The following is a 20,300-nucleotide window of genomic DNA, read 5'->3' as shown; positions in this document are numbered from 1 at the left end:
TTTAAGAGGCTCTTTCTGTTATCATACTGTTAACTGGGTTTAGATCACAAGTTGTACGGTGTGATTGGTGTGGCTGGTATGAGTCTTACCCGGGATTCAAATTGCCTCCCTTATTGTGTACGCTCGTCCGGGCACAGTACCTAACTGGAGTCTGGAGGAGGGTCATAGGGGGAGGAGCCAGTGCACACCACCTGATCTGGTAAAAGCTTTACTTTTTTGTGCCCTGTCTCCTGCGGAGCCGCTATTCCCCATGGTCCTTTCAGGAACCCCAGCATCCACTACGGACTCCGAGAAATAGAATTATCGGTAAGTAAATTCTTATTATTTGTAACTGTAGTCACAGGAACATCAAGCTTCTTGGACACGGTCTTATAATGATAATATAAATAACAATTATTTTATTTATATAGTGCTCTTCCTCTAAAAGGACTCCGCACACTTATAGCCTTTACCTTTAATGTGCTTATGGTTCAGCACATAAGCCTGTCCCTGAATCTGGACATGTTCATTTGACCAAATCTGTCAAGACCTCATGAGCTGCAAGTAGAGGTGCATCTGGCAGGGCGACTGTGCAAAGGTCCACCTTTCTCCATACGTTTCTGAAATTCTATCATTTTGACACTTTTACCTTGCGGGATACCAGTTTTGGGTGAAAGGTGTTGATATTAGCACAGGAAAGTTACCTCCTTTAGGTACAGCTTTGGATGCCTCGAATGGGATTTTTGAACTCACCGATAAATACTTTTTTCTGATTACGTGGGTGCGGACACTGAGCAGCGTTTGTACGCATATCATTCAAGGTTTTCGCACTTCGCGTGGGTTTGAGCCAAAGTGTGCATGCGCAGCGAGTGATTTGCGATTGTGGTTGAAGCAAGATTTTCGTTGTAAAGTGAGTGACAGGAAGTCAGTGTTTGGGGGTGGTAATGCGGAGTGGTTATGCGAATGCAGGTGTGTCACAGCCATTCAGACGGCATTTTCTGGACATGCAGGCATGTGCGTCCTGGGAGAGCAGCTTAGCCTGCGCGTCTATATAGGCACTCGGGCTCTGCATGGCAACCTGATGTGTGACGATGTTAACGATGTTTCTGCAGTCATACGGCGCCGTATGCAAAAGATATATTCTCAGTGGGCTTCCTTTTGCATGACTTCGCTTCTGCCCATATTAGAATATAATCGCAATTGCATACGGCAAATCATTGCAACAGGAGTAGGAGGAACAACCGCACCTGAATGACCCTCTAGAAGTGGTTTAGAAAAGCCGACAATTCCCGGTGTGTTTAAGGCCAAAATTTAAAAAGGGTGTTTGAAACCATAGTAAGAGGTCAGAATAGGGATACCGTAGTAAAGCAAAAATTAATATAGACAGGACACAATTGTCAATAGTGGCTATAAGCAAACATTAAAGATTCCTGCTGAGTTTATAATACTCATGCTATAGAAACCTTTTTGCAGAAAATAAGAATTTACTCACCGGTAATTCTATTTCTCGTAGTCCGTAGTGGATGCTGGGAACTCCGTAAGGACCATGGGGAATAGCGGGCTCCGAAGGAGGCTGGGCACTCTAGAAAGATCTTAGACTACCTGGTGTGCACTGGCTCCTCCCACTATGACCCTCCTCCAAGCCTCAGTTAGGTACTGTGCCCGGACGAGCGTACACAATAAGGAAGGATATTGAATCCCGGGTAAGACTCATACCAGCCACACCAATCACACCGTACAACTCGTGATATGAAACACAGTTAACAGTATGAAACAATAGAGCCTCTCAACAGATAGCTCAACAATAACCCGATTTAGTTAACAATAACTATGTACAAGTAATGCAGATAAACCGCACTTGGGATGGGCGCCCACCATCCACTACGGACTACGAGAAATAGAATTACCGGTGAGTAAATTCTTATTTTCTCTAACGTCCTAGTGGATGCTGGGAACTCCGTAAGGACCATGGGGATTATACCAAAGCTCCCAAACGGGCGGGAGAGTGCGGATGACTCTGCAGCACCGAATGAGAGAACTCCAGGTCCTCCTCAGCCAGGGTATCAAATTTGTAGAATTTTGCAAACGTGTTTGCCCCTGACCAAGTAGCTGCTCGGCAAAGTTGTAAAGCCGAGACCCCTCGGGCAGCCGCCCAAGATGAGCCCACCTTCCTTGTGGAATGGGCATTGACAGATTTTGGCTGTGGCAGGCCTGCCACAGTATGTGCAAGCTGAATTGTACTACAAATCCAACGAGCAATAGTCTGCTTAGAAGCAGGAGCACCCAGCTTGTTGGGTGCATATAGGATAAACAGCGAGTCAGATTTTCTGACTCCAGCCGTCCTGGAAACATATATTTTCAAGGCCCTGACAACGTCTAGCAACTTGGAGTCCTCCAAATCCTTAGTAGCCGCAGGCACCACAATAGGCTGGTTCAGGTGAAACGCTGACACCACCTTAGGGAGAAACTGGGGACGAGTCCTCAATTCTGCCCTATCCATATGGAAAATCAAATAAGGGCTTTTACAAGACAAAGCCGCCAATTCTGATACTCGCCTGGCAGAAGCCAAGGCAAATAACATAACCACCTTCCATGTGAGATATTTCAGATCCACGGTTTTTAGTGGTTCAAACCAAAGTGATTTTAAGAAAACTCAACACCACGTTGAGATCCCAAGGTGCCACAGGAGGCACAAACGGGGGCTGACTATGCAGCACTCCTTTTATAAATGTCTGAACTTCAGGTACTGAAGCTAGTTCTTTTTTGAAAGAAAATCGACAGAGCCGAGATCTGTACCTTAATGGAACCCAATTTAAGGCCCATAGTCACTCCTGCTTGCAGGAAATGCAGAAATCGACCTAGTTGAAATTCCTCTGTTGGGGCCCTTTCGGACTCACACCATGCAACATATTTTCGCCATATGCGGTGATAATGAGTTGCTGTAACCTCTTTCCTGGCTTTAGTAAGCGTAGGAATTACTTCCTCCGGAATACCCTTTTCCTTCAGGATCCGGCGTTCAACCGCCATGCCGTCAAACGCAGCCGCGGTAAGTCTTGGAACAGACAGGGCCCCTGCTGCTGCAGGTCCTGACTGAGTGGCAGAGGCCATTGGTCCTCTGATATAAATTCTTGAAGTTCTGGGTACCAAGCTCTTCTTGGCCATCCACGAGTATCGTTCTTACTCCTCGCCTTCTTATTATTCTCAGTACCTTTGGTATGAGAGGCAGAGGGGAGAACACCTAAACCGACTGGTACACCCACGGTGTTACCAGAGCGTCCATAGCTATCGCCTGAGGGTCCCTTGACCTGGAGCAATATCTTTTATAGCTTTTTGTTAAGGCGGGACGCCATCATGTCCACCTGTGGCCTTTCCCAATGGTGTACAATCCTATTGGAAGACTTCTGGAGGAAGTCCCCATTCTCCCGGGTGGAGGTCGTGTCTGTTGAGAAGATCTGCTTCCCAGTTGTCCACTCCGGGAATGAACACTGCTGACAGTGCTAACACATGATTTTCCGCCTATCGGAGAATCCTTGTGGCTTCTGCCATCGCCATCCTGCTTTTTGTGCCGCCCTGTTGATTACATGGGCGACTGCCGTGATGTTGTCTGATTGGATCAGTACCGGCTGGTTTTGAAGCAGAGGCCTTGCTGGCCTCAGGGCATTGTAAATGGCCCTCAGATCCAGAATATTTATGTGTAGGGAAATAACCTGACTTGACCAAAGTCCCTGGAAGTTTCTTCCCTATGTGACTGCCCCCCAGCCTCAAAGGCTGGAATCCATGGTCACTAGGACCTAGTCCTGTATGCCGAACCTGCGGCCCTCTTAAAGATGGGCACTCTGCAGCCACCACAGTAGAGATACCCTGGTCCTTGGAGACAGGGTTATCAGCCTATGCATCGGAAGATGCGATCCGGACCACTTGTCCAACAGGTCCCTCTGAAAAGTTCTTGTATGGAACCTGCCTAATGGGATTGCTTCGTAAGAAGCTACCATTTTTCCCAGGACTCGCGTGCAATGATGCACCGCTACCTATTTTGGTTTCAGGAGGTCTCTGACTAGAGATGACAACTCCTTGGCTTTCTCCTCCGGGAGAAACACTATTTCTGGTTTATGTCCAGAACCATCCCCAGGAACAGTAGACGTGTCATAGGAACCAGCTGTGACTTTGGACTGTTTAGAATCCACCTATGCTGTTGTAGCACTTTCCAAAATAGTGCTACCCCGACTACCAACTGCTCCTTGGACCTCGCCCTTATAACGAGATTGTCCAATTACGGGATAATTACAACTCCCTTTTTTTGAAGGAGTATCATCATTTCGGCCATTACCGTGATAAAACACCCTCGGTGCCATGTACAGTCCAAACGGCAGTGTCTGGACTTGGTAATGGTAATCCTGTACCACAAATCTGAGGTACTCCTGGCGAGGATGGTAAATGGGGACATGCAGGTAAGCATCCTTGATGTCCCGGGATACCATGTAATCCCCCTCGTCCAGGCTTGCAATAACCGCCCTGAGCGATTCCATCTTGAACTTGAATTTTTTTATGTTCAAGGATTTTAAATATAAAATGGGTCACACCGAACCATGCGGTTTCGGTACCCCAACCCGTGTGGAATAGTAACCCCGTCCTTGTTGAAGTAGGGGCAACTTGAGTATTACCTGCTGGGAATACCGCTTATTAATTGCCTCTAGCACAGCCTCCCTGCTTGAGGGAGTTGTCAGCAAGGCATATTTTAGGAAACGGCTGGGGGGAGACATCTCTAATTCCAGCTTGTACCCCTGAAATACTACTTGGAAGAAACAGGGATCCACCTGTGAGCGAGCCCACTAATTGCTGAAATTTTTGAGGCGGCTCCCCACCGTACCTGGCTACACCTGTGGAGCACCCGCGTCATGGTGTGTACTCACAGGAGGCGGGGGAAGAATCTTGATTCTGGGAACAGGCTGACTGGTGCAGCTTTTTCCCTCTACCCTTGTCTCTGTACAGAAAGGAAGCGCCATTTGACCCGCTTGCTTTTCTGAAGCCGAAAGGACTGTACCTTTTTCTGTGAGGAAACCTGAGGTAAAATTATTTCTTCCCAGCAGTTGCTGTGGATACGAGGTCCCAGAGACCATCCCCAAATAATTCCTCACTCTTATAAGGCTCTCTATGCGCTTTTTAAGTCAGCATCACCTGTCCAGTGACAGGTCTCTAATACCCTCCTGACAGAATGGACATTACATTTATTTTGGATGCCAGCCGGCAAAATATCCCTCTGTGCATCCCCCATATATAAGACAACGTCTTTAATATGTTTTTATGTTTGCCAACTATTATCCCTGTTTGACAGGGTCACCAACCACGCTGCAGCAGCACTATCTGCAGGTCTCAGTCTAGTACCTGAGTGTGTGAATACAGACTTCAGGATAGCCTCCTGTTTTTTTTTTTTTTTTGTTTTTGTTTTTTTTAATCAACAGGTACCTATTAAAGTGGCCGTATCCTAAGACGGCAGTGCCACCTTTTTTGACAAACGTGTGAGCGCCTTATCCACCCTAGGGGATATCTCCCAGCGTAACTTATCCTCCTGGCGGGAAAGGGTACGCCATCAGTAACTTTTTATAAATTACCAGTTTCTTAACGGGGGAACCCACGCTTTTCACACACTTCATTTATTCATCTGATGGGGGAACAAAACACTGCCTGTTTTTTCTCCCCAAACCTAAAACCCATTTATAGAGGTTAAAGTCAGAAATGTATAACACATTTTTTATTGCCGGGATCAAGTCACGGATTGGATTGTGTATATGTCTCCACCTTGTCAACACTGGAGTCAGACTCCGTGTCGACATCTGTGTCTGCCATCTGAGAGAGCGGGCATTTTTGAGCCCCTGATGGCCTTTGAGACGCCTGGGCAGGCGCGGGCTGCGAAGCCGGCTGTCCCACAGCTGTTACGTCATCCACCCTTTTATGTAAGGAGTTGACACTGTCGGTTAATACCTTTTACCTCTCTATCCACTCTGGTGTCGGCCCCACAGGGGGCGACATCACATATATCGGCCTCTGTTCCGTCACCATATAAGCCTCCTCATTCAACATGTCGACACAGCCGTACCGACACACCGCAGACACACAGGGAATGCTCTAAACGAGGACAGGACCCACAAAAGCCCTTTGGGGGGACAGAGTGAGAGTATGCCAGCACACATCAGAGCGCTATATACTGCAGGGACTAACTGAGTTATGTCCCCTATAGCTTTATATCTATATATATAATGTATACTGCGCCTAAATTTAGTGCCCCCTCTCTCTTTTTTTAACCCTTGTAGACTGCAGGGGAGAGCCAGGGAGCTTCCCTCCAACGGAGCTGTGAGGGAAAATGGCGCCAGTGTGCTGAGGAGATAGGCTCCGCCCCTTTTTCGCGGCCTATTCTCCCGTTTTTTATGGACTTCTGGCAGGGGTATTTACCTCATATATAGCCCCTGGGGCTATATATTGAGGTATTTTTGCCAGCCAAGGTGTTTTTATTGCTGCCTCAGGGCGCCCCCCCCCTGCACCCTCAGTGACCGGAGTATGAAGTGTGTGAGAGGAGCAATGGCGCACAGCTGCAGTGCTGTGCGCTACCTTGGTGAAGACTGAGTCTTCATGCCGCCGATTTTCCGGACCATCTTCTTGCTTCTGGCTCTGTAAGGGGGACGGCGGCGCGGCTCCGGGACCGAACATCAAGGCTGGGCCTGCGGTCGATCCCTCTGGAGCTAATGGTGTCCAGTAGCCTAAGAAGCCCAATCCGGCTGGAAGCAGGCGAGTTCGCTTCTTCTCCCCTTAGTCCCTCGCTGCAGTGAGCCTGTTGCCAGCAGGTCTCACTGAAAAGAACAAATTCTAAGACTATAACTTTCTAAGAGCTCAGGAGAGCCCCTAGTGTGCATCCAACCTCGGCCGGGCACGAAATCTAACTGAGGCTTGGAGGAGGGTCATAGTGGGAGGAGCCAGTGCACACCAGGTAGTCTAAGATCTTTCTAGAGTGCCCAGCGTCCTTCGGAGCCCGCTATTCCCCATGGTCCTTACGGAGTTCCCAGCATCCACTAGGACGTTAGAGAAAGACATTTGGTGGATGTTGTTTTTTTTTTTAGCACACCTATAGTTTGATAGTATGTTTTATTACTGTATCATTGAGAGCATCTTTAAGATGCATGGTGAGTTTTGACATAAATTTCTCTTTGCAACATGTAACACTTCAATGGGGCCATGTTGCTTATACCTTTACAAGTTTCAGTAGTTGAATTGCACTTTCTTTAAAGCAGGCTTCTTACAAATTTGACTTTGCCTGTTGCAGGAATTCTCTCTCATATTAACTTACTTAACTTCTAGAAGAGAAGCAGGACTAGCATTTGTGTTGCGAATGTTTTGAAATGCAGAGTGTGTAAATAATTGGTTGAATTTGACATCACAACTGACTTGCTATAAATTGAATTTGCAAAAAAAATTAAAAAAAGGGTAGGTATATTTAATATCTTGTGTTTGCCATACATATATATAAAGCAAGTAAATTTTGGATTACTTCTCTGTTCTTCAAAACACAAATCCCAGTTTTGTTGGCCTCTGTCCACTACGAGCAGAATGCCAATGGGGGGAGACGTGGGCACATTTTCTGTCTGTACCCAGCTTATGGAAATTGACTTATTAACTAGGACAAGGGAAAGTAGCAGCTAGACTTGGCTAAAAATAAGTATTTGAAAAGCGTTGAAGAAAAAAAATGCTTCTCCAGCTGTACTAGAAATATGTACTTTTTTAAATTAGATTTTCTAAAATATTTGTCATTGAATACAATAAAATCTCCAAATAAAAACCATAACATGTCCTAATCTCGGACCTGCATAAGGCGTGGTGGTGGTAGGCTTGTAGAATACTGAGCAATATTGTAGCTCTAGTTTGCACACTGCACAGGTTAAAGTTTCAAAATACTTGTGCTTTTATTATAAAAACCCTGGTGTGAAAGTTTCCCATCACACCACATCCTCCTTATCAAACATTCCCTTTCAGGAGGTGGTCTACAGGACAAAGCAGCAGCTGTATTGAGAGCCTAGCTTCTGTTACGGTGGGCATATATGAACAGGCAGGCTCCAGCAGTAACATGGTTTTTCATGGATCCCTCTTACTGTATCCCCTCAGTCACATAAGTTTTGTGTGCTGCTAAAGAAGTTATGACATTGATACGACATAACCCAGCACTATCAATGTCGAAGCTTCATGACTTCCAACAACTTCATGAATTATGATATGGACCCATCTTCTCAAACAAAAGTACCAGAGGGAGTAAAAGCATTTTTTATTTCTGTGCACAGTAGTATTACAGTATTGCTCTCTCTTCTATCTATATACAGTACATATATATATATATATATATATATATATATATATATATCTCCACAGAATGGGTTGGGGCTGGGATGCCGGTGGTCAGAATACCAACCGCGGTTTCCCGCTGTTTAGAATCCCGAGCATGCTATCCCTAAACACACACACAACCCTCCCCTGCAGCCAAACCCTAACCCTCCCTAGTGGTGCTTAAACCTAACTCCCCCTCCCTGCAGCCTCAACCTATAACAACCCCCCTCCCCCGTAGCTTACCTTTCCAAGATCCCGGCAATCGCTCGATCGGGATCCCGGCTGTCAGGATGCCGGCTTCGGCATTCTGATCCTATTCGGGATGCCGGCTTCAGCATTCTGATCAGTGTCAGGATTCCGGCTTAAGTCTTTTGACAGCCGGGATCCTGACCACCAGGATCCTAACCAGATCCCCCACAGAATGACCATCAAAGGTCACATGAAGGCACTCACCAATACACAAAAACAAGTTTTCATTTTCTTATAGTCACCATCATAGCAGATCACGGGCGGCTTTTCGACCCCTCAGGGTCATTTTCAAGACCACTACCAAATTATGTCCACACAGCGCTCAACAGGAAGCAACTGTGATCTGCTATGATGGTGACTATAAGCAATTAAAACTTTTTTCTTAGTGTACTATTGAGTGCCCTAATTTGACCTTTGTCATTCTGTGGATATCTATTGGAGCCATTAGTGGAGCGCCACTATAATAAACTGCATATGGATGTGAGTGCGGAGTCCTATATATACTAATTGGCGACAGCGGGATCCCGTCGCCAGAATGCCGGCAGCGGGATGATCACTAGAAAGCACCTTGTGTGCTCGCTGCGGGCGTGGTGGCTCGCTGCGTTCGCCACAGGTTATATTCTCCCTCTGTGAGTTTCGTGGACACCCAGAGAGGGAGTATAGCCAGTATTCCGGCAACGGCGTTTCACCCCATCGGGATTCCGGCGCTGGTATTGTGAGCATTGGGATCCCGATTGGCGGTATTGTAACCTCATCACACACACACACATATAGAAATGCAGGATTTGATTGCTTAATCGATTTTCTCTAATTTAGCTTTTTTTGTAGGTCATTATTTGCAACAATATAAAAGTCACCTTTCTTGATGTATCGCAGCTGTACCCTTTCTACATGCACTGTTATAATGTAGCTAATTACTATAGTCATTGCCACTGTTGCTGTGTGCACATTGCAGCATTCAGTTTGCCTCACTGATCTGATCCCCTATATTCTGGCTCTTATCTAGCTGCGGAGAATGCAAGAGATGATTGTACAAATGCAGGCTCAGATGAGGATGAAGCCCTCCGGAGACGAGTGAGCTCCTTCTAAGGTAAGACACAGCTGATGCTCTTGTCCAGATGTATAGGGAATAGACAAGACTACTAAGCTTTAAGTGGCTTGTTGTCCTGGAAAATAGCATTGAGAGTCACAGTTTCTCTGGTTGTCTCACTAAACCTGGAATTATTATTTCCCTCTGACACATCTTCAGGCTCTCCTTCCGGGGCAGACCTGATTTTCCAGTTGGGATGTCAGACTGTTTTTCACCACTAGTTAGAACAATACAAAGAGCTAGCAGGAAAGTATTTGCACTATATGCAGATGTGAGAAGCCCAGTCTTAGTAAACCTGGCTGGTAGTGAGAATAAATCTTCTCCTCAGTGACCTCATCTCCGCAGCCCACATTCCATGACAAAAATAGCTCCCCCTCCTCCCCATTTCTGCTCTAACTTCATAGAACGTCTCTCTGCACCCCTGTAATTATAGGCCAATCAACTGGTGCAAACTTTAGATAAGGGCATCTAAATTTTGTGTCGGAAAGCCACTGAATCTGTTCCACGTTCCTTTAGTAGTCTTCCTGTACCTAGTTCTTTGTTTGATTCATTTGGGTTTCTTATTATTTATTTTTATTGCGTTTCTGTAATATATTGTGCTGTTTTCCTTTGCAACTTAACAGTTAGTTCTGGAAGACTTCAGTGTGCTACATTCACAATAGTGTATTTTTTCTTTATCTGCCAGCGTATTAGTCTGTAGCATTATCTGCCACAGGAAGGTGGCCGGGTACAAGTACGGTTAGTGATGATTTTATGACTAGAAGCATCTGTGCCTCCACAAACTTAGCCAAGTGGCAGATCTGTTGCAGATCTCTGTCTCCATATTTTAATGGGGATTCTGATATTTACAGTACTAAAGGTTTTTTTTATTTTTCTACTCTGCCTTGCCAGTTAAGGGGCAGGGGATAGTGCAGGAGCTCACTGGCTTGTATAGATCAGGGTTCTACCTTTGTTTATAGCTATTTTTTTTTTTTTTTTTTTTGGGGGGGTGTTAACTTTGATGTTTTTTGTGATTACAGATATAATATTACTAAAACCAAAAGTAACTGGTTTTAGTCCCTTCAAAAGCTCCACATCATTTTGCCTTTTCTGAATTCTGCTTCCATCCCACAGTTACCAGTAGTCACTGCCAACAAGCTGCGATAGAGGAAAGCCCCACTCAGTGAGCAGCGAGCATCTGTCTCCAGCTCCTCTGAGCTGGTGTGTTCTGACGGTTATATCATCTGGCTCTAGCACATATGGCAGACAGCTGCTCCTTCATATATCTTCAATAGCATCCAGGGAGCAGACTTGTACACTTCTATATGCGCATCATGCTCACCACATTAGTGAAATGAATGACCTCAATGAACTACAAATTTCAGCCGTCATTAATGTTACCAGATTTTGCTCTCTCACAGTGCGTCACCTCTGCAGCTTACAGTGCCTTGTCCGCCATGCACTACCAATACCTTCTCCAACTCCCACTTTACTCCACACTTTGGGCCTGATTCAGAGGCACACGCAGTGCCAATGTTCATGTAGTTGAGCAACTGCACATGCGTGTGAAATGCAGAAATCCCCTACAATGTATGCATTACACAAAGTGTACACACAAAGGTGGTGTTGTGATCGGGACAGGCGGTATGAGAAATGGAGCGGCAATACCGCCTTCAGACCGCAATGCAGGTCCCACCTGGGAATTGGAAACGAGTCCTTCCTGGGTGAGACCCGGCATTGGACCCTACACACCACAATCCTGACCTGGCAATATGCCGGGTAGGGTTGCATCCGGGGGCGTGAAGGGAGCCGGCATTGGGGGCGGAGGCGGCGCTATGAGATGATATAATTTCCATGCCGCCTCTCCCTAAGCAGTGAACGGTTACCGGGTTGCATCGACCCGGGTAACTTGTTCACACTGCGCCGGACCTGGTAATTACCCGGAATAACCGTTCTTATAACTCGGGTTGAATTATCGGGTCAGACGACTCAGGAATTTGTCCATGACCCCTTTCACACCGCAGAGCGACCCGTGTCAACCTGGCAATATACCGGGTTGAAACCGTTTTTTTTGTGTGTTGTGAAAGGGGTCAAAGTGCTGGCCATTCCTGGCTGGTGACTGGGAGGTGGCCTGAAGTGTACACAATAAAAGGCTGTCTCACCATCGGTGAAAGCAGTTGTGTTCCCTGATGCACCGCTGCTGCCACAGAGGCCATACAAAACTGCACCTGCTTTCTAGCCAATGGTGCGCTGATGGACGTGTCACTCACCGGTGGTGTTACAGTGTGCAGAGATGCTGAATGTGGGCGTCTGTCATTCATATGCATGCTTGTACACCAGGGGCAGGCTGAAAGTAGCACAAATCTGGCAACAGACACAGCGTCCACCTCTGAATCAGGCCCTTCATGTTTCACTTCTTACTCCAAATTTGCTTTGATGTTTGGCATACAATAGACTAGTTCTCTTCTGGCATCCTGACAACCTGGCTTGCACCCAATGCATTCCTCATTTTCAGCAGTTGCCAGTGACTATTACTCCTAAATCTATGGGATTTTTCCCCTACTACTTCTCCTTGATCTTCCACCTCTGACACTGTTGATCTCGCCCTACTTTCAAAACCCATAATTCTGTTTAACAGTCCCACAATGACATCCACTGCACACAGTAACCTTGGCATCTTTCCTTCTGCCCTCTCCTTTGCTCCCCACTGCTAGAAGATGTTTCTCAGGAATCAACAAAGTAACTAATTATTTCATCATATCACCATAATGATCACTGTAACTTCTGCCTAGCTGTACTTTCACCCCACAGACTATCTCCTCTCCAGTCTGTACTCTCTATCATTGCCAGACTCATCCATATCTGTTTCACCTCTGTAGGTTCCTGCATTAGTGCCCTGTAGTCTCCTATATCAATGTTGCAAGAATGACCATTAAGTCTCATATCTTCAATATGCTTTCTGTTTTATTCCTTTGAAATCATTGCATCTACAGTCGTTTTACAACTGCAGCTAGTTTTACTTTTTATCTTTCTCAGTCCTGTAAATAGACTACCTGTACTATAAATCTATCAATCCATTACCCCTCCAAAATATTTGAGCTGTTTTATTCAAAAAAGGGTAGCCAGAGCAGTGAAGCTGGCAGCATCCAAAATAGGCTTTGGGAGTTATACAGAGCTCAGGGGTGTGAACACTGATTATCACATCATTGCTTGCCTTAGCACTGGCGTTTATCAGCAGCTGAATGGAAAGATCACATATACATTTTTACAAAATGAATGCAGCCAAGCAATTAACAGAACGTTACAACATTAACCACAAGCAGCCCACATTATGCTCCATGGGAATTGGCATACCCGTTTGAGAATTATGGGGGTCATTCCGAGTTGATCGCTCGCTAGCTACTTTTAGCAGCCATGAAAACGCATAGTCGCCGCCCATGTGGGAGTGTATTTTCGCTTTGAAAGTGTGCGAATGCGTGTGCAGCCGAGCGGGACGAAAATGTTTTACTGCACTTACTCAGCCTTGCGATCACTTCAGTCTTTTTGGTCCCGTAATTGAGGTCAGACGTTCGCCCTGCAAATGCTTGGACATGCCTGCGTTTTTCCAAACACTCCCTGAAAACGGTCAGTTGACACCCACAAACGCCCTCTTCCTGTCAGTCTCCTTGCGATTGGCTTTGCGAATGGATTCTTCGTTAAATCCATCGCTGAGCAACGATCCGCTTTGTACCCGTACAACGTGCCTCCGCATTGCGGTGCTTGCGCAGTAGTAACCTGTTCGCTGCACTGTGAAAAACGGCAGCAAGCGATCATCTCGGAATCACCCCCTATCAGCGATGCTTAAGTAATGAATGATCTGTAAAAGTCGAGTAGTTAGGAGATGCAAATAGAAATACCACTGGAAGAAGTACAGCTTACCACTGGAAGAAGTACAGCTTACCACTGGAAGAAGTACAGCTTACCACTGGAAGAAGTACAGCTTACCACTGGAAGAAGTACAGCTTGGAAACTGAACAGATCCCTGCTAGCCTGGCGTTAGTGCTTTTTTTTGGTAGGTAAGTACTTGTCCAGCTGCTCCTACATTCCAATAATCAGTATGTCCACAGTCCACTGCACAACTACTACTCTGCTAGAAGGCAGCTGTGCCATGCTAGTCAGGACCTGGAAAGACAATGTAGATTGTGCCCAGCTACATTGAGGAAATGTATTGTTGTCTCATCAAGCAGCAGTGGAACAGAGGACTATAGAGACATTTCTGGACAATTGGGTGTTTACCTTCTCTAGATTCAACAGATGACAAGACCAAGCAGTGTTTTTCTCCAATGGTAGGGGTTTGTTGTGGGCTTCCACTATACCAGTATACAAAGGAAATGTTATCTTTGTATTTTCTCACTGGTTGCAGTAATCATTCTAAGCCATTTGAACCACTTTTCAGTTTCATGGTATGTATACATCTCAGAAGCTGGATTTGTGGCCAGCATTTTTAGTTGGGAGTAAAACAAAGCTCAGGGGTGTGAACACTGATTATCACATCATTGCTTGCCTTAGCACTGGCGTTTATCAGCAGCTGAATGGAAAGATCGCATATACATTTTTACAAAATGAATGCAGCCAAGCAATTAACAGAACGTTACAACATTAACCACAAGCAGCCCACATTATGCTCCATGGGAATTGGCATACCCGTTTGAGAATTAGAGGGTTATGAGCGATGCTTAAGTAATGAATGATCTGTAAAAGTCACAGTAGTAATTTGCAGCCATTGTATACATTCCACAAAAATGCTATCCAAGTAGTTCACATAAGTGCATAGAAAAATGAAAAAAGGAGCTGATGGCTTTGAATAGACCATTATTATGCGTTAGGAGATACAAATAGAAATACCACTGGAAGAAGTGCAGCTTACCACTGGAAGAAGTACAGTTTACCACTGGAAGTACAGCTTGATTCAACAGATGACAAGACCAAGCAGAGGCTTTCTCCAATGGTAGGGATTTGTTGTGGGCTTCCACTATACCAGTATACAAAGGAAATGTTATCTTTGTATTTTCTCACTGGTTGCAGTAATCTTTTTAAGCCATTTGAACCACTTTTCAGTTTCATGGTATGTATACATCTCAGAAGCTGGATGTGTGGCCAGCATTTTTATGAATAGATATTATGGATTGGCTGAGGAAAGGATGTGGTGAGGACCTCTAGAGTATAGTTAGTAGCCAGCAGTAGGCTAAGCAATCTGGTATGCTGTCTATAGTCTAACAAGCTTTTAGTTATGTGACACCATTGCTGTGATTTTAAATATCAATATAATAACAATACAATGTAAACATAATTTATATATTATTTGGAGACAGTAAAGAAAATTAAGTTTCAGGAGAAAAGGTGGAGGGGAAGTTAATAGTGTGAATGAAAATGAGGGTTACATAGCAGTCATGTTTAATTAGGATATGAACCAGCTATTGTTTGTGAACAGATTTTTCTAGTTCAGCCCATCTTCTTAAAGTAAATGTAACCCGTATGTGAAATATATGTACAGCACTTGCCTTAAACGTAGGGTTAAAAAAATAAAGCATTTTGAGTTTTAGCAAAGTACTCTTCCCTGATGCAAGTTGTTAAGACACAAAGTAAGATTCTCATAGGCAGATCAAAAGCAAACTTACACCAACAGAAATGGGAAGTAGCCTTTTATTGCAGGTCTGGTTGACATGTGGGCAGTCTACAAAGCACATATTAAACCTATGCATTCTACTACTTTATAGTACAACTACACGAGATTAGTTCTGTATCTGTTACAACCTTACAGCAGAAGGAATAGTCAGAAATGTAGCATGGGAGTCCAGTGCAGTACTACAAGCTGCAAAGTGGTTAGCATTGCTACCTTGCAGGGCGAAGGGAATGGTCTGGATTGATTCCGAGCTGTGTGGATTTCTCATACGTCCTAGAGGATGCTGGGGATGCTTCAAGAACCATGGGGTATAGACGGGATCCGCAGGAGATATGGGCACTTTAAGACTTTAAAAGGGGTGTGAACTGGCTACTCCCTCTATGCCCCTCCTCCAGACTCCAGTTAGATTCTGTGCTCAGTGAGACTGGATGCACACTGAGAAGCTCTCCAGAGTTTCTCAGAAAAAAGACTTTGTTAGGTTTATTATTTTCAGGGAGACGTGCTGGCAACAGGCTCCCTGCATCGTGGGAATGAGGGGAGAGAAGCAGACCTACTTCTCTGAGTTCAAAGGCTCTGCTTCTTAGGCTACTGGACACCATTAGCTCCAGAGGGCCCGATCACTTGGTGCGCCTAGCTGCTCGTTCCCGGAGCCGCGCTGTCACCCCCCTTGCAGAGCCAGAAGATAGAAGCCGGGTGAGTATTGAGAAGATCAGAAGACTTCAGTGACGGCAGAAGACGGCTTTTGAGGTACCGCGCAGCGGGCAATGCTCCCACATTCAGACGGCACTGCAGGGCGCAGGGGGGGCGCCCTGGGCAGCATTAATCCTCAATATTGGCCACTGGCAAAAGTGTATAAATTGCCTAGGCACTGATTACGGACCCCCGCCAGTATAAAAAATATAAAAATAAGCGGGACTGAAGCGCGCCATTAAGGGGGCGTGGCTTAGCCCTCACAGCTCTGACCAGCGCCATTTTCTCTTCACAGAAGCTGCAGAGACGCTGAGCCTGGCCTCCCACACTACTGTCCAAGTCACAGGGTGCAAAACGAGGGGGGGGGGCACAAGTGATTTGGTGCTAATTATTGGTCTGGGCAGTATTTTACTCGTGTCAGAACCAGGTCAGGCGTTGGGTTGTGAGCTGGCAGAACTCCCTCTGTGTTTCTCTAACGGGCTTTGTTGTGGGTCTTTCTCCCATAGCCCCAGTGTGCTTGAGGGTGTCGGTACATGTGTGTCGACATGTCTGAGGCTGAGTGCTCTTCTCAGGAGGCGGCTGGAGCGGGAACAGAAAAAACTGGGGGAGTGACTGTGTCGGCACCGCCGACAGCTGACTGGGTGAATATGTTGAGTGTTTTGAATGCTAATGTGGCTCGGTTGACGAAGAGATTAGATAAATCTGAGTCTAAAAGCCAGACATGGAGAAAATCCATGGAAGATGCATGGTCACAAACTCAGACCCCCTCGGGGTCACAGAAATGTGCATTTGCCCAATTAACAGATACCGACACGGACTCTGATTCCAGTGTCGACTATAGTGATGCCAGATTAAATCCTAAACTGGCTAAGAGCATTCAGTATATGATTGTGGCGATAAAAGAAGTGTTGCATATAACAGAGGACCCTGCTGTTCCTGATACTAGGGTCTGTATGTATAAAGGAAAGAAACCTGCGGTAACTTTTCCTCCCTCTCATGAACTGAACGCTCTCTTTGAAAAGGCTTGGGAAAATCCTGACAAGAAGACACAGGTTCCCAAAAGAATCCCAGTGGCATATCCCTTTCCTTTTGGGGATAGGGAAAAGTGGGAGTCAACCCCCACGGTGGATAAAGCTCTATCGCGTCTATCCAAGAAGGTGGTGCTTCCGTCTCCCGACACGGCAGCCCTAATGGATCCTGCGGATCGCAAACAGGAAAATACACTAAAATCCATTTATGTCACTACGGGTTCGCTGCTCAGGCCTGCCGTTGCTTGAGCATGGGTGAGTAGCGCTATTGAAAAGTGGGCAGATAACTTGTCATCTGAGATAGATTCCCTAAACAGGGATAGCGTGCTTTTGACTCTGGGTCATATCAGGGACGCTGCAGCATATTTAAAAGAAGCTGTAAGGGATATTGGCCTTTTGGGATCAAGGGCCAATGCCATGGCAGTCTCAGCTAGAAGAGCATTGTGGATTCATCAATGGAATGTTGATGCCGACTCTAAGAAGGCAATGGAGTCGTTACCATTTAATGGTGGTGTCTTGTTTGGCGACGGCCTCACTGACCTGGTATCTACGTCTACCGCGGGTAAGTCGTAATTTTTACCTTATGTTCCTGCACAACAGAAGAAAACCCCACACTATCAGATGCAGTCCTTTCGGCCCAATAAATTAAAAAAAGGACGAGGGTCCTCCTTCCTTGCTGCGAGAGGAAGAGGACGGGGAAAGAGGTCACAGGCTGTGGCAAGTTCCCAAGAGCAGAAGTCCTCTCCAGCTTCTACCAAATCCACTGCATGACGCTGGGGCTCCTCTGCGGGAGTCCGCACTGGTGGGGGCATGTCTCAAACTCTTCAGTCAGGTCTGGGTACACTCGGACCTGGATCCTTGCATATTAGAAATAGTAACCCAAGGGTACAAATTAGAGTTTCAAGACGTGCCCCCTCACCGATTTTTCAAATCAGCCTTGCCAGCTTCTCATACAGAAAGGGAAGTAGTATGCGCAGCGATACTAAAGCTGTGTCAAAATCAAGTCATTGTGGGGGCGTGGCCTGGAGGCTGAACTGATAGGCAGCAAGTGTTGTGAGCTCATCAGAACCTTGGGGAAAAAAACTGAAAAAAACGACATTTTCCACCACAAAAAAAACCCCTCTAAATCTGCTCCCTGATCTGGAGGTGCAGTGCTGAACGGTGGGGTAGCGCTGCGGAATCGGGGAGCCGGTCTGCTGGCTCCCGCGGATTGCGGCCTACCCTCCACTACGAAGCCGGGGCCTAAATTTCAGCTACTCGCCCGTGGTGGGCCGTCTGGAGCTCCGGACCCGGGCCTCCTCCTGCCGTATCTACAGCTGCTGGTCTCGCTGCATACCCGGTGATCTGCCCCATAACCTACCCCCGCTGCCTGGACTCCAGCCACCGCCCGTCCACTGCGCGGGCAAGAAGATACGGCCGGGACGCGGACGCCGCCACCCCGGCGCCTCAGGGGCGGCGGCCATCTTTTGCTCCCGGGCCTACGAAGGTACTGCGGCAGCGGGACCCGACGGAACGCCACACTCCTGCTCTCCCCCACCAACGCTTACCTACTCCTGCTACATCCAGCGAGGGACCGTGGTCGTCCCCCTCACGGCTGACCGTCAGGTGGCGCACGGCCCCGCAGCGGCTCTGACTGGGGTCTTCTCTGGGGACTGTCTCCCGGCTCCCGGACTCGGCAGGCGCCGGTCTCGCGCTGGAGTCGACGGCTATCAGCCCTGCACCCGGCGAGGTGTAGATGATTAGGCCCGGCGGGACGTGCGACCCGATATGATAGGCTCCAGGGCTCTCTGCAAACGTGCCTCACCTGACGGCTGAACCCTGCTAACCCTCCCTCCTGGACCCACTGCACTGAGCTCACAAGGTACACCTGGGGGGCCCTGAGCGGAGATTAACCCCACACATGCTGGCACACCTTCCCTCTTCCCAGCATTTGCTCTAAGTCTGTACACGGGAGGTGTCCTCTGGCCCTTTATGTGAGGCCTCCATTCACTAGGCCCAATCTCACTCACTCTCCCCCTAAGTACCACCTATAACTATATATAACTGGGGCTATTTGTCTCTGTCTTAAGGCACTGGACGCTTCCTATACTACAACCTACAGCCCGGGGGTGCCACCCCCCCCCCCCCCCGGCCCATTGCCAGTGAATCTCTCTATACGATACCCCAGCCCCCCATGATCTCTTCAAGCGGGGGAATGTTCTGCTGAATTCCTATGGGTGCGACCCAGGGGGTCTTCTCATGTTCTATCTCTATGCAGCCTACATGATGGATCGCTAATTACTTACGTTAAACCTCAGCTCTGATCTTTGACCTTCGCTATCCTCGGGACTGTCCTACACCATGCCTAAATCTAAATCCAAGTCTAAGAAAGCCACAGCTTCAGCAGAAATCTCGACCTTTATATCCAAGATGAAGTCTAGTGCGGACAAACCCCTAGTTGCCCCCCCCTCTGATCTGGTCTCGGAATCTGAGGAAGAATCGTCAACCCATGAACCCTCCATGAAAGATTGCTTCTCCTCAATTCTAACGGAAATGAAGTCGCTGAAGCAGGCTTTCCACTCGGAGATCCACAAAGCCATCTCTGGCCTCAAGGCCGAGATATCTGATCTCGGGGCCCGCACTTATGAGGTGGAACAGAAAATCGATGAAGTCATCACCTTCCAACAGGAGCTAGAGCACTCGGTACAAGTCATGCAGGAGGATATATACCTACTCCAGGATCAACAAGAGGACGCTGATAACCGCGCACGACGTAACAACCTGCGCATTAAATATATCCCAGAGTCAGTAGAACCAGCTCAACTGGAGGATTTTCTCCTCAGGTTCTTCCAGCACCTCCTCCCGGACATTTCTTGTGAGCAGTTCCTCTTGGACAGAGCCCATCGCTCACTACGTCAAAAGCCCTCAACCTCGTCCCCCCCACGAGACGTAGTTTTACGCTGTCACTATTTCAAGACTAAAGAGAGAATTCTGTCGGCTGCCCGGAACAAAGATGTGTGCCTATTTGAATCACATAAGCTATTGGTGTTTCAGAACTTATCCCCTACTACTCTCAAGAGACGCTTCGATTTGAGGGAGTACACCCAAATCCTCAGAAATAATCAAATCCGCTACAGATGGGGCTTCCCCTTTGCTTTAATTGTACAGCTGGATGGGAAGAGACTGTTGGCACGATCCAAAGAAGAGGCTCACAGGCTCCTGTTGAGACTGAACCTGCCCCCCCCCGGAGGCCAACAAACCTTCCTCCCCACGGGATGCT

The 20,300-nt window shown here is 47.0% G+C and overlaps 1 protein-coding gene across 4 annotated transcripts in view; it reads left to right on the top strand.

The window, feature by feature from the left end:
* Positions 1 to 20,300, top strand: part of LOC135070418 (septin-2A) — a 286,079-nt gene that overhangs the window by 241,185 nt on the left and 24,594 nt on the right. For all 4 annotated transcript variants that reach the window (XM_063964763.1, XM_063964764.1, XM_063964765.1 and 1 more), the window contains one exon: positions 9,599 to 9,682. In XM_063964763.1, coding sequence (XP_063820833.1) covers positions 9,599 to 9,670 — 72 coding nt within the window. In that variant the 3' untranslated portion in view covers positions 9,671 to 9,682. The remainder of the gene's footprint in view (positions 1 to 9,598; positions 9,683 to 20,300) is intronic.

This window comes from Pseudophryne corroboree, chromosome 1 (assembly GCF_028390025.1).
Source record: "Pseudophryne corroboree isolate aPseCor3 chromosome 1, aPseCor3.hap2, whole genome shotgun sequence".
Lineage (NCBI taxonomy): Eukaryota > Metazoa > Chordata > Amphibia > Anura > Myobatrachidae > Pseudophryne > Pseudophryne corroboree.
Note: the sequence above shows the minus strand (reverse complement) of the source record. Positions and strands in the feature narration are given on the sequence as shown.